Below are 23,652 nucleotides of genomic sequence, written 5' to 3'. Positions count from 1 at the left end.
CTTCCTTTTCGTTCTTGCTTCTTTCGTCATTTGCTGAGCAGCTAACTCTGCTTCGCATACACGAAGCTCTTCGAGTTCCCACACACCTGTAGCTGGTTTCTGTCCTAATCTTTACGCCTAAGTTCTCCAGAATCTTAAGTCTTCCACAGTTCCCACCATTAAAAGTTAATACTGCATCAGACACGGCTAGCTTTAGGGTCATAAGGCTAACAAATACGTTTTTGGGCACACGGCACCACACAACATTATTGAAGGGCTCATTCACATTCTGGGTCTTCCCATGTAAACACTTCTTTAGTAGCTCAGTATTTTCCAAATCTCTGTGAGTAGGTTTGATTACCTCCATTACTGCCAAAGGAAGAGATTGTTTACATGTAAATTCATGCAGGGCGCCATAGAATTCAGCTTGCCTATATTTACACCAAGTATTTGGCGGAGGTGGACACAAAGCATGACATGGCTTTTCATCGGTTGACATTCGATGAAAGAGAGTGCTCCATACAGCTCTTTTCATCTTCTCTAAATTGTCACAGTTATCTGTATTGGCTTTCCCATAATATTCTTCCAGCACATTTTATTGTCTTGCTGTCATACAGTTTTGTGTTACCCACTTGGTTTTCAGGTTACACAGACTTCTTCCCATCCTTTTCTTGACATGTCGTACACACTCAAGTTTTTGTGTAGGAACATGATATGACTTACTGTTTTGTACTGCAATGAAAGCCTTGCTGTCTCCATCACCTAAGTAATTCACATATCTAACACCTCTCTCCTTCTGCTAGCACACGTGTTTTCGAGTACTTCAGAAGAAAATGCAGGTGTCACATATCTATTACCCGCCAATTTACGCTTCCTGAAGTTACTTTTAGTCGATTTATTTACGTATAAAAAGCAATATAAGTTACCTTACTTCAGAATAGATGGTAATCGCATAACTTCTAACGAAAACTAGTATCAGAAACAAAGGACTGATTTGTTTATTCGCAATGCCAACATCTGAGCCTTACCAGTAGGCACAAAACAAAACAATTTACAGACTTCTAGACTGTGTAGTTCCCAAGATATGACTGTTCAAGTGTGGCCGTATATGCGTAGCCGCGAAATTTGACAGTCACACTTCAACATTCTAAATATTATTCGAAGGTCTCCCAGTTCTCTGATTTTAATATATAATATATTAAAATGTTCAGTGAAGTCCAAAGTACATTACGGAGTAGAAAACATGAAAGTCACATTTCAACGAATTTCACGTACAATGTCCTCTTATAAACACTTTTTCAAGTTAATAAGGTCTACGGTCCCTCTTCAGTGTCAAAAATTGAAGCTTCTAAATCAATGCAATCAAACTATACGGCCATTTTTGTCACGTGTTTTAATACTCGCAAACTCAGTGAATAAAACCTGTAGGACCCTACTGGTGCAGAAGCAGGAAATTTGGCAAGAAGCAAGGTTTCACAGTACAAGTAAAAATCAGGAAATAGTAGTTTGTAATTATATCACACGAAGAAATTATTTCTTTGGTCATTTGTTATCCGGATTCAAACATGAAATATCTTACGTGTTGTAATATCTTCAAGAGCTGAAAGTCATAGAGATTCTCGATTCCCAAAACGGATCAACTAGCGATCTACATAATCCTGTGTGGAATCCTTAATGCGCCAGTCCCTCTCGCAAAAGACCCATTCTCTATCATTCGCACAATGTTCCTCTTGATTTTCCTGAATTTCAAGGTGTGTATATACCGTGAAAGAGTCCTAATAAACGAAAGTGTTCTACTGTTAACCTAACAGTATGAGCTAGTGGAAGATGCCTACAAACACTCAATATGTCGGGTGGTAACCAGTATTCTGTTGCTGCTACGCTCTACTATCTCTCTACTATCGAGTAAATAGAGGGGCCACCAGTTTTTTGAGCAACAATGATTGAAACAAAATACACAAGTATATCCTGTGACCTGTCGGCTGATAGGAAAGAAGATTTCCCCTATGGAACTGCACAGCAAACAACTCACGTATAATTTTATGCGATGACGTTGGTTAAGTAATATTCAAATGACATGGGCTCAGTTACCAACCAAAACGATATCAAGAAGAATTCCTTCAGCACACTTTAATTTTTAAAAGGATCTGCACACGTGGGAATAGCCTCCTTCACTGAAAATAACTAGAAGTAAACAAGTTATTAAACTGCCTCATTTACAAGCATTGCAGTTACGTTAGGTCCGCAAGTTGATGGGAAACATAGTGGACAAAGGGCGTTATCTCGATAGATCGCGACTGAATAGTCTTAAAATGTTATGGCAGAAATAACGGCGTTAATCGTGGTACTAAGCAATGGTTAGACCTGCGTAACAAGCAAGTCCGTAGTAACTCAAGATACTCTCAGACAAACATTGTGTCCCAAACGTGAAAGAGTTGAAATGAAAAGTAGAACACAACTACGGCTGTGAAGAAACTTTAAATTGGTCGAAAGATTCCTACGTCTCACACACTGCCGATCTCACTTACATCCCAATATTACAGTGACAATATTCACTAAGCCAGCTGCTGCTTCGGATTTCGAACGAAGACCATCTGCTCTCGGGCACCCTACAGATATCACTGTGCTGCTCTCCGAAACCAAATGTTCTTCGTACCACTTTCCGAAAACTAATTCCCTCAGTACTTTTGCGTTTCTGTAACTTTGGCATGGCAACAAAAATAATTCCTCCAAAAAATCATGTCAGCCACCCAGAACTTGTGCTTACTTGTTCGGCCTGTCGGAATAGAGAATATTTTCTACATGAGCCCCCTCCTCTCCTCTTAAGAGTATCAGAAAAAATTCTACGCCACATTTTTTTCGCTGTAGTGTTGGCAATAGCTTATGAGACGAGCAAAATGCTCGTTTGTCCCCCTTCCACTGTCATCATTTTGCGAAAGGGTCTTCATTATCCCCACAGTTTTAACAAACACCTTGGCGTCGGTACGTCTGCCGGCAGCGTAACCTTGAATTAATGAGCCAGATGGCAGCTTCCTACTGGCACCAGTATGTCGCCTGGGGTTGTGCATGTTCATCGGTTTCTGAGCTCCTTCTCAGAGCCCGAGGCATCGCTTCCGCAAGAGACAGGTCTCTACTGTTAACCACTGACATGTCCTCCCCAGTGTATTAATCAGAAACCAGACCAGACCCGTCGGACTTATAAAACAGTACCCTTGGGAGCGGCCAACTGTCTATCTAGATTCTATTAAAAGGAGCAAATGAGGAGGATGACTACAGTTCTTTATGCTCAGTTCACACAGAAGTTACCGGTGAAACGAATATTAACCGTCATCTGATAACAATAGGCCGATGTCTCGATCAAAATTGCAGGTAGTGGGACACACGGCAGCATTTTCTCCTATTTTTGTAGTACTATATATACCTCTTTGTCGCTCGTTACCAGATTTTATTTTCATATTAGTTGGATTAGGATTGAACTGAAGAGTGCTGTCTCTGATTATCATTTATCAAACATGGGAACCGATGGCGGACGTCTTTCCGAAAGGTTGGTTATTTTCGCAAACATTTTGCAAGCGGCCAGAGCCAACAAGCTGTTTGGAAAAGCGAAAGATATGAGAAGGATCTGATCTCTGTCACCATGTACATTAAATCCTAACCCTCTTTGGTGTCTAGTACATCAATTATTTAAAATTTCTGTCGTAACCATTCTGCTGTAGCTTTACCTGCTCATTAATTTCGTTGTCAGTCACTGTTTCGTTGTCAAAATCTTTATTATATGAAACCAACTACACAAAAATGTGCTTAATGCCCGTACCTCCAGATGTGGGCTCGAAATCTGACTACTATTTTTTCAGGACCCAACTTTGTTTCTCTCTTGCACAAAAGACTTTTCCAAGCGCTTTTGCGTGATTGTAGTTTCAACCTCACTCAAACTTCTGATCCAGCTAAAAATGGCGCTCTTGATATAATAAATTTTAATATGCAATAGAGTCTGTTTGCTTACATTGTATTCTCCATTGTTGAAATGAGGTTTGCGTCTGTAAAGGTGCTTACAAGTAAGGACTCAATCCTTCAATTATAGGCTCAGACTGCGAGGTACTGTGTGGAGACTGACACATATTAATCAGTCCAGGACCACTAGGTAGCTCAGAGGATCTGCGTCTAAGGTCAGCAATGCCTTTATACCTTCAGATTCCAATTTCAACTTTCCAGTTTGGGATGTTCGAACTTCAGGGACAAAATGGTCCTTTAACCGGTCCTGAAAACACTGTGTGGTAACGTAAGCTTTTTTGTTAGCGTTACAGATATCAGGGGTATGCAACACAATACCTTCATCTGCCCTAGACCTTACATATTTTTCTAATTACTTGTAAACTTAGACGGTTTGTGCCGTCAACATTAGTACACGAAACATGCATCGTGTCACGGATGCAGGCGAGAAGGGCAGTATTATGCTATGGAAAACAGTCACTAGCAATTCCATGGGACCTGATATAGTAATCGAAGGCCCCATGGCGGTTGTGAAGTACGTCAACATTATGTGGGCCACCTCCATGTCTTCCGCGACGACAATGGCAGCCTCCAACAGTTTAACTGGCCATGCCACAAGAGTAGTTTCAGGGGTACAATAGTGAACGCGCTTTCGTGACGTCGTAACTACACTTCCTGAAGTCAACTCGAGTGAACTCATCTGGCACACTGCAGGACGCCAGCTTCGGGCTCGTGATTTACCGGATAGCGTGACCTGTGGGTAGACATCTGACCCCACATACCTTTGGAAACCTACAAAAGAACTTTTGAATCAGTTCTACTTAGGTTCACTGCTGTACTGAGACTGAGATACATAGTCGAACCAACACGCTCTTAACGATGTTGTCATGATGTTTTCGCTCAGGAGTTGAATTAACGTCCTGATTATCATACGCCGTGAATGCAGGCACGAATCTACATAGGCAGAGAGATGTTGTATGCTTTAAAATGTCCCGACTGTCTCTCGCACTAAAGCAGCAAACTCTTTAGATGTCAGACATTCTGTCGCGCTGTAGATTAACCAATTTTCTCCTTACAAAATCGCTTATGTTGTTACATAACAATGGTAGCAAAAAATCAGATTGTTTTAACAGTACTGAAACGAACCCCACTTCGTCGATGACATTTGATTGATTTGGATCCATATAGGCACGCAATTTTTTTTATAACTGTGAAGTAGACCTATGACACTTTTCTGGCATGAGGTCGATGAAAGCATTTCATTTTAAAGAATGTAAGAGTAAGAAACCAATTTTAAGTTAGGAACTTAAGTCCTATGTCGATAGATAAAAGAGATATTTATATGAAACGTAGATAGGATCTTGTGTGATGCCCACGTTGACCCAGTAAGTAGTTAAAAAGGGCTACTCTAAATCTAACCGCACAAATGAAACAAGTATTATGGAGATTCCATATAGATTCAAATATCTGTGACAGCTACTGAAGGGTTTATTCTCTATTGGAACTTTAAAATAGCTCATTCGCAAATTTATACCACGCTCCACCTTGGATTCTCCAACGCCAAACATATAAAAGCTTTAACAGCTAAGGAAATGGCACCAACACTAAGGTTACATTATTAAAGCATATCTGAGAGACGCCATGTGATCGTAATGGTAAAATGCTATATTCTTAAAGCCCAACAAACTCCGCACTCTGCAAACCGTTTCTGTAATAGGAACCAACCGACAACTGTTTGATCAAGCTCTCAACTGAATACAGTATTCTCCACGCCGAGACAAGTAGCTCCACCAATACCCATTACTACTTCGGATTCGGTCCCGCTTGCAAACATCGAAGAGTCGACGACAATGAGCAGGCCAAGTTCCTTTGGGAAATCAGACCAGGAGCCAGTTGGAAACGGGACGGGACCGCGATGAAGACAATTCTACGATTTTGCCATTGATGTACAGCCAGGCTGTGGTGGCTACGACAAAAGCATGTCTTTCTCCATTGTGGTCTCATCAAACACAAGGTTTTATCATGCCCATCAGACCGTGAACCAAAGAGGAATATTTCAATCAGTCAAATATTTTGAATCTGATTTAGATTCTTTTGTTAGTCTGTAAAAACAACAAAAGACCTTAAAAACAGTGCATCCTCTAAGCGCTCTTGAATTTTAGACAGTATTCTGTAAGACAGCGTTTCCACAAAAACAGATATCTAGAGAGAATATCATTTAAATATTGAAGACAGCACCACTTACTTATTTTTTTGCTTCTTAGCTCAACGCGTTTCGAGAGCTTATTCTGATTTTCGAGTGCATTTGTGCATTTGTTTACATGAACACGTTTGATGATATTTCTTGGGTGATTATCTGCCTCTCCTGCGACTTTTCGATGTTAGAGTGCAACAGAGGCGAAAATCACACATGCAAATGTCACCAAACATATTCATCTGCACAAATGGAAAAAGAGAATAAATTTTCGAATCGCGCTGTACTAAGCAGTAAAACATAAGTATCAGCTGCGGTTTTCATTTTTTACATCATGAATGATAGAGTTGCATCCTTTCCGGAAACATCTAAATTAATGAACGAAATTAATCAACACTGAATACTTTAGGAAGTTAAAGCCATATTGGTTGCATTGACCGTGACTGTTTCAAAAATCCGAAAAGGTTTCCCAGAGCCCACTACCATCTCTAGACTTATTTAAAATACAGAATGAAGCAACATGTTTCCAGGCATAAAATTCATCTACTGGCTGCTTTTTCAATTGAAAAATATTTAACAAATGTAGATGTGTACTTTTGTTAGATGTTGTTACTGCCTGTGAAGCTGGGCATTACTTCTCGAGGCATCTCTATACTTCATACTTGTTAGTATACCATGAAACTGGGCTTTACGTCTCGAGACATGTTGCGTCATTAACCTCCTCAGTTAATAGCTTGGATACTATGAACGAACAGATTATAAAGCGTTGTTCTAGAAAAAATTAATACTGAAATTCAAAATTTCAGAATTTATAATGTTTCATCAAAATATTTATACATGTATCTTATGCAGTATATTAGGTCGGAAATATGTATTTTACGACATTAATGAGACGATTTGATGAATTTCTTTCATGAATTTCATTTAAAAACTGATACCGGTAGTGCTTAAATATATTTCTGTTAGTATCACAAAATGTTGTTTTATTATTAAATCTGAAAATACAAACAGAAAGTTACTAGTACGAGGGAACTCTAAAAAGTAATTCATACAGTATTACGGCAGGCTACGTAACATTTATTGAATGCTTTACTATACTTCAAAGACACACAGATACGTGCCACTATTGTCAGACAAAATCTTCAAGTATCTGTAGACAACGGTCGGATCGTTCTATCAATCGCTACTTCCCTCATTGTGGAAATCTGCTCCTTGATCTCGGAGTTGTTGGTGAACCGCTTTGTGAACGTTTAGCTGTTGAGAAATCTGCATTTTCAGCGAATCAGTTCCTCGATTGCTTGGATGCTATCTGTGGTCGATGTCTCTATCGGTGGCCATTCTTCCCGGCAACCATCACCCATGCCTGTGCAGCCTTCTTACGTATAGAGTCGCTATTGAGGTTTATAAATATTGAAATAATTTTATCAGACAAGAGGTAGGTGGTAAATTTGTTAAAATTAGCATGTCAACGTTTGAACGTAAGAATGACAATTGATTACTTTAAATCGAGAGTGTTAGCTTTATCATAGATAAAATCGCAGCCGTCGTCTTGTGATGGTCTCTCTACGTTGCCTATCCATCGGCGCTCCCTCGAGATCTGTTTGCAGTTCGTAGATTTACCTCTGATGACGTCTCTCGCAGTTCGAGAAGAAACGCTAAGGAGGAAGTTTTACACGTCGAGCACGGCCTATTAGTACGGAAGTTACTAGTGAAGACTTGGTTATTCTGTTGGTACCATTTCACTACGGCTGGATGCGACATTCCATTTGATCTATAAACCGCCAGAGCTTTGAATGTGTTTCAATTTCAGACGTTTTGCGCACAAGAATCGTATTGTCCCCTGCACTTCCACTTTGGAGTACGTTGACAGTTGCCTCGCGATATCATTCGCACACTTCGATTCACATGTTGTCCTTACCCCAAGACAACTGAAAGCGGCGTTTCTGCATTTTATTCATCATCTCAAGTAGATGCATAGTGTGGAACATCCTCGCTCTTGGAGACGGCACTTGCTTTTATGTTCTGGATCGATTCCTCGCTGGAGATGCATCATCTATGCCAACACATTTCTTCTCTTCTTTTTCACAATTTTTCTTCCTTTTATACACTGCGGTGACAAAAGTCACGATATAGCGATATACAAATATTCAGATGGCTGTAGGATCGCGTACACAAGGTATAAAAGGTGAATGCAGTGGTGCAGCTGTCATTTCTACTGAGGTGATCCATCTGAAAAGATTTATGACTTGATTATAGCCGCACTTTAAAACAATTTACAAAGACTGGACAAAATTTAAAAAAAATTGCGGCTTTTTATAATCTCTTTATTGTTATTGGAGTTTGAAATTAGTATCTAATTTTATATTGTTCTGGCTTTTAAAATGTTTCATCTCAAATGCAAGTCTGAATCGAATTAAAATTGTATTTGGCTAAATGAGTCTTCAATTAAAGCAAGAAAATTAAGTACTTGCAAAATTATGTAAAAATATTATTAAATATTGAAACTTGGTTGCAATTTGCCAGATATTACTCTCATAGTAATTAATAAATGATATTTTTTTAGCAATCCGAAGATTGCAGGTTCGACTCTTGTCACAGTCGCCAATTTAATGGTGGCTTTTTATTCTGTTTGTTATTATTGGGTTTGTAAAACTAGTGTTTAATTTTATATTATTCTGGCTTTTAAAAAGTTTTAACTGAAATCCAACTGTGAATCAAATGAAAATTATCTTTGGCTAAATGAGTCTTCCATTAAAGTAAGAAAATAACGTACTTGAAAAATTATCTTAAAATATTTCTAAGTATTGAAATTGGAATGCAATTTTCCATACATTACCACCATAATAATTAATAGTTGATATTTTTTAGCTAGGCTCCTCTACTGGGATGGTCTGTTGGTGAGTATAATTTACGTCTAAAAGTTATTGGGCTTTGTTTTGTGAAAAGAGAAATTTTAGATGCAGGTTCTATTCTGAAGGCAAACCAAACGTATTTCACTGGTTGGTGCCGTTAATACGCGGTGATTCACTAACAGATAACCCCACATGAAGTAAGCTACATTTAACTATCAAATTCAAGACAAAAATAGCCGAGGAAAAAAGGTATGATTAGTTGTAATAACAAACACAATGAAATTAATTAGTTATTATTAGGCAAAATGAGCACAAATAACAAAATCTCTACATAACCTAGGCAAAGTAGTATATTTTATGCCCGTACCAGTCAATGGCTGAAAAGGGAGAGCAAGAACAAAAAAGTAGCGATTCCTTGTTCGCGTAAATTACATAGACATTCCGGTTGTAGAGATAATAATTTCATTGTAATTGCAGTGTCTATTGTCAGCGATTAAATCGTCTCATCGCTACTACGCGAAAACACTCAGCCATGAATTTCGCTAGCACTTGGGAAAACATTACAGCACTACAGGAAATAAGACTTTGAACGCAGAATGGTAGTTGTAACTAATCGGAGTGGATATTCTACTTCGGATATGATTATGGAATTCATTATTCCGAGATCCTTAGTGTCAAGTGTGTGCTGAGAATACCAAATTTCAGGCATTACCTCTCAGTTCAGTGGCTGATGGCCTTAACTTAACGACCGAGAGCAGCGGCGTTTCCGTAGAGTTGTCAGTGCTAACAGACAAGTGAAACTAACTGAAGTAACCGTAGAAAGCAACGTGGAACGTACAATGAACGTATCAGTTAAGGCAGTGTGGCGAAGTTTGGCGTTAATGGGTAATGGTAGCAGATGACTGACGCTAGTGCCTTTAACAACACCACGGCATCGTCTGCAGCGCCACTTTCAGGGTCGTGACCATATCGGTTGGACTCTAAACGAATGGAAGATCATGTCTAGGTGAAATCAGTCTCGATTTAAGTTGGTAAGAATTGATGGTGTGCGGCGCAAGTCCCACGGAGCTATGGACACAAGTTCTCAAGAAGGCAGTGTCCAAGCTGGTGGTGGTTCCATGATCTTCTAGTAAAGCTGAACCGATTATTGATTGGAAATGTTTATTTTCGGCTACTTAGAGCCTTTTAGGCTACGTAGAGACCACTTGAATCCATTAATGAACTTCGTGTTCCAAACGACAATGGAAATTTTATGGATGACAATGCGCCATGTCACTGGGCAGTGGTTGTTCACGATTGGTTTGAAGAATATTCTGGATAGTTCGAGCGAATAATCTGGCCGCCCAGATCGTCCGTCATCAACCCCATCCAACATTTATGGGACATAACTGAGAGGTCGGTTCGTGCACTAAATTCAGCATCGTCAGAACTTTGGCATTGATGGACGGCTATGTACGCAGTATGATTCAATATTTCTGTATAGGATTTCCCAACGACATGTTAGGTCCATGCCACTTCGAGTTGCTGCACTACACCGGTCAAAAGTAGCTATCCCATAACTTTTGTAACCGTGGTAACTTCTTCCTCATGAACTGTAGGGTATAGGTCGTTGTCGAATGTGGACCCGGTACCATAGGGGAAAAAAATGCATCACCGTGTTCTTGTCAGGAAATAAGCAATCACTTATTCGATGGCGTTATATATAATATTCCAAAAACATTCAAGTTCAAAACTTCCATTATAACTTGAAGACTTGCTAATACTACGATAAATACCTTTCTTCATTGAAAGGTTGAATCCAATAGCAGCGTGCAAAAGAGAGAACTACAGATGATGTAAGGTAGATGCTTTAATCAGGTCAGGAATTTTACTTAATTGCCTGAATCAAAATAAAATAAAATAAAATAAGGTTGGAAGTAGGATACGTGCTATATAAAGCCTGTGGTGGTTAATTAGTTATATCAACATGATTTGTGTCGGGTAGTCGTCTGTGAAAAACTTTTGATGTAGAATAATTCTGACCACAGCTAGACAGGACAATGACCAATACGGCAAAATATTCCAACCAAAACCACATTTTTTTGTATATTAACATTTCAGGCGATAAATTAAGTTACGCCGTGGTATTACAGGGATAATTTTTCTGTATTCTCTCCTTGTTTTATATGCTCTTTAGTTTCCACTAAGAAGGATCCATTTCCTTACGAAATGTTTTTACTCTCCCTCAGATATTTAATGTGTACTCATCACCTGTCCCCACTAGAGTCATTTCATATTCCACAAAGATAAAGGATATTTACTTGCAACCGCTCAGTCGTTAATACTTTTCTAAGGGAACGTAGGAAAAACGTTTTAACGATTAATATTAAATTTCTCACTACATTCCATCCACATAACTGCAAGTACTTACGCACGAAGCGATATGTTTTGTAAATGCAGGCTTTACACTGGAAGCTGTATGTTCCACAAACGCAGTTTATTTCTGTCGTTATGTTGCCATATATCTACAGTTGAAAGTCATTGCCTACAGCTAATGATAACTATGGAAAACAATTTCCCGGTGGAGATATGGGCTACAAAGACTTTTTTTCAACATCAAGGGAAGTTGGTATAGTTAACGTTACACATTATAAGAGTATATTTACTGTAGAGACAATCAAAAATCAGAATATATTAAAAATTGTGAACTAAGAGTGATGTGTTAATTTTAGCGCAGCACATTATAGCACACAAAAAGCAAACCAAACTGCCAAAATGATTCCTACGATGGCAGTTTTATACTACATTTCAAGTATGGCTAACGATAAACGAAACTAATTTTCAATTCATATAGATTTCATGTTTAATTATACAGTTCGACAAGCGAATATAAAGTCACACGATAAGAGCATTGTTACTAAAAATTCGTTAAAGCACTTCAAGAAAATAACTGTAAAGAACATTAGGATGCGAAGACCACGTAATTTAATTTCAATTTAATAATGTTCAGTTTCGAAGTGACCACCTTCACTTACGAATTTCGAAATCTTTTCGCAAATGTATTCTGCAATACTTTAGCATTCATTAGTTAATAATTCATTCGCTGATCATAAAAAGGTACGTAACTTCAGTCACAATTTTGTTACTTGCATAAAATTTGCTCTTTTGCTAAACATGTACAACTTTTCCAACTAGTTGGATATATTTATTGTTATACGAGTATTATTTAAACGTTTCAGTATCAGAAGCATGATTTACACTCTTTTTTGAAAACAAATAGTGCACATTGTTTATACCTTTTTACTTCTACACCTGCCTAACATAGTGTACGGCCTCCGCGAGCACGCAGAAGTGCCGTAACACGACGTGGCATGCACTTAACTGACGTCTGAAGTAGTGCTGAAGGAAAATGACACCAAACATCCTGCAGGGCTGTCCATAGATCCGTAAGACTTCGGAGGGGTGGAGATCTCATCGGAACAGCACTTGAAAGGCATCCCAGATAACGCAATAATGTTCGTGACTGACGAGTTTAGTGACGAAAGGAATTGTTTAAAGTCGGTAGAGTGTTTCTGGAGTTACTCTCCAGCAATTCTGGAAGTGTGGGTTGTTGCATTGCTCTGCTGGAACTGTTGAAGTCTGTCAGAATGCACAATGGCCACGAACGGATGCAAGTAATCAGACAGGATTCGTACGTAAGTTTTACCTTTCAGAGTCGTATCTAGACGTATCAGGGGTCCCGTATCACTCCAACTGGACATGCCCCATACCATCTATAGCCTCCACCAGCTTGAAGAGTCCTCTGTTGACACGCAGGATCCATGGAAACATGAAGTTGTCTCCTTGTCCGGCACAAGCGATGAGAGCTAAGCCAGTTTCAGAGGATGCAGATATGCGGTCGATGTTGGTAGATTTTATAACAGAATTCAGAGAATTGTTAGAGGAAGAATTCCGAAAGACTAGAGAATCATTTAAGAAAGCTTTACAAGAATCAATAGAGAAGAGCTCACAAGAATTCAGAAAATCATTAAAGGAAGATTTACAAGAGATCAAAACATCGTACACGAAGATGGAAAATAATCTGAAGAAGGAAATGCAGGAGTTACCAGAACGACTGAAGATGAACGTCGTTGAGAGAGAAAATAAACTACAGACAAATATAGACCAGGTCCAGGGAGACGTGGAGAAGACGGAAGGAAAGTTAACAGAGAAGACAGAAGACGATGTTGAAGAAACTAAAACCGAATTGGGAGAGAAGATCACCGAAATGACGCAGATGCAGAAACAATGCAACGACGTGGTTGAGAAGATAGAAGATGACGTGGAAGAAAATAGAACCGAATTGGGAGGAAAGATCACCGAAGTGACGCAGATACAGAAACAATGCAACGATGTGGTTGAAGGGGTAGGAGAAAAGCAAAAACAATTGGCAGTAAATCTGAAAAATGCTATAGCCGTACAGCGAGAAGAAGACGACCAGTGGGGTGCAATCGAAGGTGAGGACTTCACTTGTGGAATCAAGAGGAAGAAAGGGACTACGGATAATGGTCAGTTCGGAGGAGAATTATTGAAGAAATGCTGGCCCAAGAGTAGTCAATGTGCAGCACTTGAGGACCCACTACGATGCAGACCACTTAGTAATTGGAAAGGAGCGTCGGAAGAATTTGCCAAACATTCGTGGAAATGGAACGAGACTTTGGAACAACCCCTGAGTGATGACGTAATGATATCGGCGATAAAAGGAAGATGGAATCAGGGAAGACAAGGAACGGTATCTAGGAGCCCAATCAAAAATAGAGAGGCCTTAATGAAGATACTGCACCAATTGGAGACTATTAGATCACAGAAATACAAGCAAGCTAATGATAGAAACAGAGAAGGGAGTAATGACCCAAGGATTCATTTTAATCATTCGTCTGATTACAGAGGAAGAGGAGGAGGAACCGAAAACCCGAAGGACACTCCAGGTGAGGTCCAACCAATAGTGAGGGCTATAAGGACCCCAAATAAACCTGCTAAGACATGGTTAGGACAATTAGCTGAAAAATGGACTTTTGAAAGAGGGAAGGGTTTGTTTACATTGTGTTTTGTGACATATTACAATTAGAATTGCGTATTTCATGTCAAAGACTATCTCAGAATGAATATAAAACTTGTAATAACTATGTTGTAATAATAATCCATATGTTCTGTATTTAGGTAATGAATTTTTGAGTGTATATGCTGTGTATGTTTTCATTTTTGATATTGGACTATAGACGACTTGCTGGTTAAAATGAAAATTTGTAATTTTGAACAATGCCTTTTATGTGATGTAATAACCTTTTTGTAGAAATTGTTGTGGAGGCAGCCCACTACCGGAGTCCAGGATTATTTTGACAAATTGTAAATTCATTAATGATTTGTATTGCATGTTTTGATTCAATGTAACTATGTTTTTAAATCCCTAGCCGATTCTTTTTCACCTGTGGTTCAAAAGAAGTTTTTGAGGGCGGGGATGTAAGGGGTCCGCAGGCCCTCACTATTAAAGCTTGCGCTCACACAGGTCGACAGGGCAAATATCGAATAGTGTGTGAAGGACGCGCGAGCTAGAGGGGATTCCCCGGAGTGCCGAGTGCGGCTTGGGTAGATTCCCGCGAGGCGGGAATAACTGGGCGGAGAGCAGTGCGGAGTTAGTTGTGTGGAGGATGCCGTGAGGGTGTGTTATGTTCCCGCGAGGCGGGCATAGCTGTGCAAAAGCCAGCAGAAATTATTGCGATTTACCGGCAAAGGGAGTGGCCAACGCCGTGGTTTAACCCCTTTGTATCAGTATTATGCGGAAAAGTGAGAAAGTTTTATTATAAAGTGATTTCAGTGAGATTGAGTGCCGCTGTTATACTTCCGCGTCTACCGCGCCGGCATTAATTGGATTACAGTGATTGGATATTGCGTGTGACGATTAACAATAACTAAAGAGACCTGTGATGAGATTAGCCATCATTAACAGTGTATTGACGAAGGCAGTGGCTGTCTCCTTATTTTGTGCTTGCTGAGAATATAGATCTTGTCTGTGAAACTGTGTTTGCTGTCCTCATTACCACCAAACCATACTTATTACCATATTTGTGAGGACAATACGGAATGTAACACCTCCTGAGCAGCCCAATCCGATTGCTAGCCCATTAGGTACACAGTCACATTAATTAATTATCTAAATTTGGGCGGCTAATCAGATCCGCGAACGAGCGGATAACTAAAATAAATAAAAGGACGTGTTACAACTTTGGCCTACCGTGACCAGGACTAGTGCAATCTTCGGATCCGAAATGTTACACCGTTGGCGAGCCGTGAAAGGACGACTGCAATTTTCGGACGAATAGTGTTACTACACAGTTGGCTTATCGTGAAAAGAACAAGTGCAATTTTCGGACGAGAATTTTCAATGCGGAATCGGGACAGTGCATGAACGTTAAAATCGCGATAAGGAACAGTGCAATTTTGAACAATACGAAGTAATAATATCGCAAGATTGTGACTAAACTGTTTTGCTGGTTACATTAAACTATGTTGTAAAGTACAAACGCGAAAATCCGCGCGAAAAACTGTGAGAAGTGGACGCTAGAGAAAGACACGTGGGAACAGTAAAATAGCAAAACGAGCTAAGATTTCGTCACAAAAGTTGTTAGAAAGGTGTTTTGTGATGATATGTTGACCGAAATTGCTTTTTGAACGGTGAAAATCGGACGATTTCGTGTGGACCCATAAACTGGTATGCTGACGATAACGTATTGTGGCGACGCAGTTAGGGAGTGACGTCACGCAGAGCCACGTAGCAGTCGCACCAAAGAGCTCCGATCCGCGAGGTGATTTCACACGACATCACGGCGAGCGACGCAACTTCAAGACAACGAGCGCAGTCCCGGCATCTAGCGGCAGAGCTACAAACTACGTCCGCCCACAGCGCCACGGAGCGGCCGACGGGGAACTACGTCACCTTCACGCGAGCTCCAGCGGCGGACCAGCCACGCCCATCCGAAACGTCAAAACATCGCGACTTGCGGTAACGTCAGTTGGTGAGTGAAGACGACGGGTAAAATAACAGTAAATTGCAGTGTGCAGTCTTCGTGATAAATAAACAGTTTTAACTGATATTTACGTTAGGGAAGATGCTAAATTGTAGTAATTTCAGAAAAGTTGCGAAACATACCTTGAAGTCTAGCATGCTTATTGATGCACACTGCACTGTATAAATGATAATGATTTTGATGAATTTGCATTTTTAAAATTTTGTGAGTGTTATGATTATCTTGTTTTGAAACGTTTTTACATAAACTGTGTATGTGGAAACTGTTTTTGGAAATTTAGGTTTATGAGAACAGTCATATTCAGTATTCATGCATGTTATATCATTTTGGGACTTAACTGAAGGGATTGCAGGTACTGTTTGAGTAGGTTCATGGTAATTAGGAGTGTTTTGAATTATTGGAGATTATTTTGTATTACTTGCCTGGGCATTAAAAATAAACCAAACATGTCTACTGAAGATAGGCAGGTCTGTGAGGCAGTGGTTGGAAGGAAAGGGGTAGGACAGAGAGACAGAGATGATTCAGGAATTAGTGATTGTGGATTGTCATTAGGAAGCCCGGCAGCACATTCAACTAGTTATCCTGAGACACCGGAACAAGCGATGAGAGCTAAGCCAGTTTCAGAGGATGCAGATATGCGGTCGATGTTGGTAGATTTTATAACAGAATTCAGAGAATTGTTAGAGGAAGAATTCCGAAAGACTAGAGAATCATTTAAGAAAGCTTTACAAGAATCAATAGAGAAGAGCTCACAAGAATTCAGAAAATCATTAAAGGAAGATTTACAAGAGATCAAAACATCGTACACGAAGATGGAAAATAATCTGAAGAAGGAAATGCAGGAGTTACCAGAACGACTGAAGATGAACGTCGTTGAGAGAGAAAATAAACTACAGACAAATATAGACCAGGTCCAGGGAGACGTGGAGAAGATGGAAGTAAAGTTAACAGAGAAGACAGAAGACGATGTTGAAGAAACTAAAACCGAATTGGGAGAGAAGATCACCGAAATGACGCAGATGCAGAAACAATGCAACGACGTGGTTGAGAAGATAGAAGATGACGTGGAAGAAAATAGAACCGAATTGGGAGGAAAGATCACCGAAGTGATGCAGATACAGAAACAATGCAACGATGTGGTTGAAGGGGTAGGAGAAAAGCAAAAACAATTGGCAGTAAATCTGAAAAATGCTATAGCCGTACAGCGAGAAGAAGACGTCCAGTGGGGTGCAATCGAAGGTGAGGACTTCACTTGTGGAATCAAGAGGAAGAAAGGGACTACGGATAATGGTCAGTTCGGAGGAGAATTATTGAAGAAATGCTGGCCCAAGAGTAGTCAATGTGCAGCACTTGAGGACCCACTACGATGCAGACCACTTAGTAATTGGAAAGGAGCGTCGGAAGAATTTGCCAAACATTCATGGAAATGGAACGAGACTTTGGAACAACCCCTGAGTGATGACGTAATGATATCGGCGATAACAGGAAGATGGAATCAGGAAAGACAAGGAACGGTATCTAGGAGCCCAATCAAAAATAGAGAGGCCTTAATGAAGATACTGCACCAATTGGAGACTATTAGATCACAGAAATACAAGCAAGCTAATGATAGAAACAGAGAAGGGAGTAATGACCCAAGGATTCATTTTAATCATTCGTCTGATTACAGAGGAAGAGGAGGAGGAACCGAAAACCCGAAGGACACTCCAGGTGAGGTCCGACCAAGAGTGAGGGCTATAAGGACCCCAAATAAACCTGCTAAGACATGGTTAGGACAATTAGCTGAAAAATGGACTTTTGAAAGAGGGAAGGGTTTGTTTACATTGTGTTTTGTGACATATTACAATTAGAGTTGCGTATTTCATGTCAAAGACTATCTCAGAATGAATATAAAACTTGTAATAACTATGTTGTAATAATAATCCATATGTTCTGTATTTAGGTAATGAATTTTTGAGTGTATATGCTGTGTATGTTTTCATTTTTGATATTGGACTATAGACGACTTGCTGGTTAAAATGAAAATTTGTAATTTTGAACAATGTCATTTATGTGATGTAATAACCTTTTTGTAGAAATTGTTGTGGAGGCAGCCCACTACCGGAGTCCAGGATTATTTTGACAAATTGTAAATTCATTAATGATTTGTATTGCATGTTTTGATTCAATGTAACTATGTTTTTAAATCCCTAGCCGATTCTTTTTCACCTGTGGTTCAAAAGAAGTTTTCGAGGGCGGGGATGTAAGGGGTCCGCAGGCCCTTACTATTAAAACTTGCGCTCACACAGGTCGACAGGGCAAATATCGAATAGTGTGTGCAGGACGCGCGAGCTAGAGGGGATTCCCCGTAGTGCCGAGTGCGGCTTGGGTAGATTCCCGCGAGGCGGGAATAACTGGGCGGAGAGCAGTGCGGAGTTAGTTGTGTGGAGGATGCCGTGAGGGTGTGTTATGTTCCCGCGAGGCGGGCATAGCTGTGCAAAAGCCAGCAGAAATTATTGCGATTTACCGGCAAAGGGAGTGGCCAACGCCGTGGTTTAACCCCTTTGTATCAGTATTATGCGGGAAAGTGAGAAAGTTTTATTATAAAGTGATTTCAGTGAGATTGAGTGCCGCTGTTATACTTCCGCGTCTACCGCGCCGGCATTAATTGGATTACAGTGATTGGATATTGCGTGTGACGATTAACAATAACTAAAGAGACCTGTGATGAGATTAGCCGTCATTAACAGTGTATTGACGAAGGCAGTGGCTGTCTCCTTATTTTGTGCTTGCTGAGAATATAGATCTTGTCTGTGAAACTGTGTTTGCTGTCCTCATTACCACCAAACCATACTTATTACCATATTTGTGAGGACAATACGGAATGTAACACCTCCTGAGCAGCCCAATCCGATTGCTAGCCCATTAGGTACACGGTCACATTAATTAATTATCTAAATTTGGGCGGCTAATCAGATCCGCGAACGAGCGGATAACTAAAATAAATAAAAGGACGTGTTACAAACGGTTGCACTTCTGTCACGTTGAACGATTCTCTTCAGTTTAGTTGGTCCCGTTGTTGCAGGATCTTTCTCCGACCACAGCTACTTTGGAGATTGACGTTTTACCGGATTTCTGATATTCACGGTACACTCATGAAATGGTTGTGGGGGAAAGTTCCCAGTTCATCGCTACCTCGTAGGTGCTGTGCCCATCGTTAGTGTGCCGACTATAACACCACTTTCAAAGTAACTAAAATCTTGATAATCTGCCATTGCAGCAGCAGTAACCAACCAGAGACTTTTTGTCTTATATAGGTGTTGCCGACCGCAGCGCCGCATTCTGCCTGTTTGCATATCTCTGTATTTGGATACCCATGCCTACACCAGTTACTTTGGCGCTTCTGTGTATGTTACATTGTGCTGTCCTTTTTGCTATGCATTTGTTTCTCGCCCGAAGGGGTATTAAATTTAAAGTATTTGACGTTGCTTCTCTACAGCATATCTTTCAGATGCATTTGATAAAGGCTTAACATAAAGTTTGAAACCGGTCGTGTGAGCTTCTACATCTACATCTACGTGCGTACTCTGCAAATCCCATTTAAGTTCCTGGCAGAGGATTCAGCGAACCACCTTCACAGTTCTCTATTATTCCAATCTCATATAAAGTGCGGAAAGAACGAACACCTCTGTATTTCCGTACCAGCTCTGATTTCCCTTATTTTACCACGATGATCGTTTCTCCGTATGTAGGTTGGCGTCAACAAAATATTTTCGCATGAGCAAGAGGGAGTTGGTGATTGGAATTTCGTGAGAAGATTTCTCCAGAACGGAAAACGCCTTTGGTTTAAAGATGTCCATCCCAAATCCTGTAACATTTCAGTGACACTCTCTTCCGTAATTCTCGATAGTAAAAAACTTGCTGCCGTTCTTTGAACTGTTTCGATGTACTCCGTCAATCCTATTTGGTAAGGATTCCACAACGCGCAGCTGTATTCTAAAAGATGACGGAAAAGCGAAGTGTAGGCAATCTCTTTAGTAGATCTGTTACATTTCCTAGGTGTCCTGCCAATAAAATGAATTTTTTGGTTAGCCTTCCCACGTCATTTACTATCGGTTGCTTCCAATTTAAGTTGTTTGTAATTGTAGTTCCTGTTATTTAGTTGAATTTACGGGCTTTAGGTTTATCCAATTTATCGAGTAACCGAAGTTTAACGGATTCCTTTTAGCACTCATATGGATGATCGCTCACTTCTCGTTATTTTGGGTTCATTGCCAATTTTCGCACCTTACAGATATCTTTCTTAAATCGTTTTGGAATTTGTTTTTATCTTCTGATGGCTTCACTAGTCGATAAACGACGGCGTTATCGGAAAATAACCTAAGATGGCTACTCAGATCGTCTCCCAAATCGTTTATATAGATAAGGAACAGATAACAGAAAAGGCCCTATTACATTACCTTGGGGAACGCCAGAAATCACTTCTGTACTACTCGATGACTTTCCGGAAATTACTACGAACGCTAACCTCTCCGGCAGTAGATCACGAATCCAGACAAATAACTAAGACGATATTCCATAAGCAAGCAATTTCAATAATAGCCGCTTGTGTGGTACAATGTCAGAAGTCTTCCATAAATCCAGAAAAACGGAATCAATTTTAAATCCCTTGTCGATTGCACTCAACACTACGTGCGAGTAAAGAGCTAGCTGTATTTTTCTAAATCCGTGTTGACTGTGTGTCAATAGACCGTTTTCGTCGTTGTACTTCACAATGTTCGAACACAATATTCGTTCCAAAATCCTGCTGCATATCGACGTTAATGATAGGGGCCCGTAATTTAGTGGATTACTCCTACTACCTTTTTCGAATAGTGGTGTGACCTGTGCAGCTTTCCAGTCTTTGTGTATGGATCTTTCGTCGAGCCAACGGTTGTATATCACTGGTAAGTATGGAGCTATTGCATCACCATACTCTGGAAGTAACCTAATTGGTATACGGTCTGAACCAGAAGACTTACTTTTATTAAATGATTTAAGTTGCTTCACATCTCAGAGGATATCTACTTCTACGTTACCCATGTTGGCAGCTATTCTTGATTGTAATTCTGGAATATTTACTTCGTCTTCTTTTGTGTTCAGTAAATCTGCTTTGGCAGCATTATCGTTGATAGTATCTCCATTGCTATCGCGCAGAGACGGCATTGATTGTGTCTTGCCGCTAGCATACTTCACATACGACCAGAATCTCTTTTGATTTTCTGTCAGGATTCGAGACAAAGTTTCGTTGTGGAAACTATTACAAGCATCTCTCATTGTAGTCTGTGCTGAACTTCGAGCTTCTAAAAAAGACTGCCAATCTTGGCATGTCTTGTTTCGTTGTTTCTGCAACGGTGTTCTGTTTCGTTTGGTGAACCATGGAAGATCTGCTCCGTCGTTTGTTAATTTATTTGGTATAAATCTCTCAAATGTTGCCGATAATATTTCTTTGAATTCAAGCAACAACTGGTCTGCCCTAGGATTGCTAATTTGGAAGGAGTGGAGATTGTCTATCAGGAAGGCGTCAAGTTAGTTTTTATTTACTTTTTTGAATAGGTATAATTTTCGTTTATTTTTTGAGAATTTGAGAGCTACAATATTCAATCTCTCTACGATAACCCTGAGTTCACTAATCCCTGTATGCTCATTATTCACTGAGGACTGTTTGTTGCTAGGAGGTCGAGGGTGTTTTCACGACCCTTTACTTTTCACGGTGCTCATCAACTAATGCTCGAAAGAATTTTCAGTGAATGCGTTTAGTACAATTTCGGATCATGTTTTACGCGTATCTCCGGAATTAAACACGTATTTTCGCCCACATGTCGAGGGTAAATTAAAGTCACCACCAAATATAGTTGTAAGAGACAGGTAACTGTTTGACATTAATCTCAAGTTATCTTTGAAGCTTTCAGCAATTGTATCATTTGAATTGGGAGGTCGGCAAAATGATCGAGTTATTATTTTATTTCTGATTCCAGCAATGATCTCTGCCCATACTGACTAACAGGAACTATCTGCTTAAATTTCACGACAAGATAAAGTACTTCTAACAGTAACAAAGACGACACCGCCATTTGTGTTTAGCCTAAGCTTTCGGAACACCGTTAGGTACTTAGCGAAAATTTCTGCTGAGCTTATCGCCGGCTTTAGTCAACTTCTCGTGCCTACCACGATTTGAGCATCAGAGCTTTCTATTAGGGCTCAAAGCTCCGGTATTTTCCCAACATTGCTGCGACAATTTACAACAATTACAACGATGGATCCTGTATCTACGTTCTTCCGTGTTCGGCTTGCACCCTTGTGATTGAAGCCCTTTTTGTGTTTTCCCGAGACCCTCTAACCTAAGAAACCGCCTAGTCCACGCCACACAACCCCTTATACGCGCGTAGTAGCCTCCTGCGTGTAGCAGACGCCTGACCTTTTCAGCAGAATGCGAAACCCAACGACCCTTTGCTGGAAGTCAAGGAATCTGCCGCCTAAAAAGCCGCCAAACGATCTCAACGTCTGACTGAGACAATCCACTCAGCCCTGTACCAGAGGTCCGCATTCGGTCCTGTCGACCATACTACAAATGGTCAGCTCTGCTTTCATCTTGAAAGCAAGACTGGCAGCCTTTACCACTTTTTTTAGCCATTCGAAACCAGAGAGAATCTCTTCCAACCGAAAGTGACACATCATTGGTACTGATCTCAGCCACTACCTGCAGTTGGCTGAAATCTGGCCTCTTCATGGCATCCTGAATGATCCATTCCACGTCTGGAATGACTCCATCCAGTGTGCACATTGAGTGGACATTGGCTTTCTTCCGCTTCTTGATAGCCATGACCCGGTGCTCCAAACTGTCAACATCCCACCTTCTGTGATTGTTTAGATCTCACAGGCTTAGTGATTTCTTCTGAAATAGGACAGGCAATGGCATCTGGTTGAGCGACAGTGTCAGCCACGGAACACACCTGGAACCTGTTTGTCAGACTAACCACGGAGGCCTTATGTGCCCATCTATGGGAAGTATTTCGACACCTGCTTTGACCTGGGGCGACCTCCCACTCAACCACAGGTGAGGCGTCAACCTGAGTGTGAGTAGTAATTGGGCTGGCCACCTACACTTTCACTGGACGTCCGTTGGATCCCCAAGGCCAGCCTACAACAGTGGTGCCCATCCACTGCAGCTTCAAGCTGTGTAACCAAAGCCATCACAGCCTGGAGCTGACAACGAAGTGTCACCAATTCGGCTTGCATCCGTACACATTAATTGCAGTACCTATCCATACTAAAGACGGTGGATAACTAAACTTCCCAGATAACGGACTATTGGAATGTGCTGCGGAACTCTAGACGCTGACGAATACGCAGGAACTGCGTCCAATAAATTCGATTAATATGCGGAGATTCAAAAACCTAACTACAAAAGCACTGAGGTGAAAGTAAATAATCAGCCCCTGATTAGGAACATAAAATATGTCACAAAATCAGTTTTCTTTCCAACGCAAATGAAAACTCAAGAAATGCGGTAGTTAGACATTAAATTAACATGCAAAAACTGAAGAAATTAAACAATCAAAGCACACAGATGAAA

At 40.4% G+C, this 23,652-nt stretch overlaps 1 protein-coding gene across 1 annotated transcript; it reads left to right on the top strand.

Moving 5' to 3' along the window:
• Nucleotides 1-12,886: 12,886 nt before the first annotated feature.
• Nucleotides 12,887-18,180, top strand: LOC126263267 (GRIP and coiled-coil domain-containing protein 2-like). Its single transcript, XM_049960353.1, has 3 exons — nucleotides 12,887-13,541; nucleotides 16,713-17,348; nucleotides 18,134-18,180. Exons 1-3 carry the CDS (start codon nucleotides 12,887-12,889, stop codon nucleotides 18,178-18,180), a joined length of 1,338 nt encoding a protein of 445 aa, XP_049816310.1.
• The last annotated feature ends 5,472 nt before the right edge of the window (nucleotides 18,181-23,652 follow it).

Source organism: Schistocerca nitens, chromosome 6, assembly GCF_023898315.1.
Source record: "Schistocerca nitens isolate TAMUIC-IGC-003100 chromosome 6, iqSchNite1.1, whole genome shotgun sequence".
Classification (NCBI taxonomy): Eukaryota; Metazoa; Arthropoda; class Insecta; order Orthoptera; family Acrididae; genus Schistocerca; species Schistocerca nitens.
This window is presented reverse-complemented; position numbering and strand designations above follow the sequence as displayed.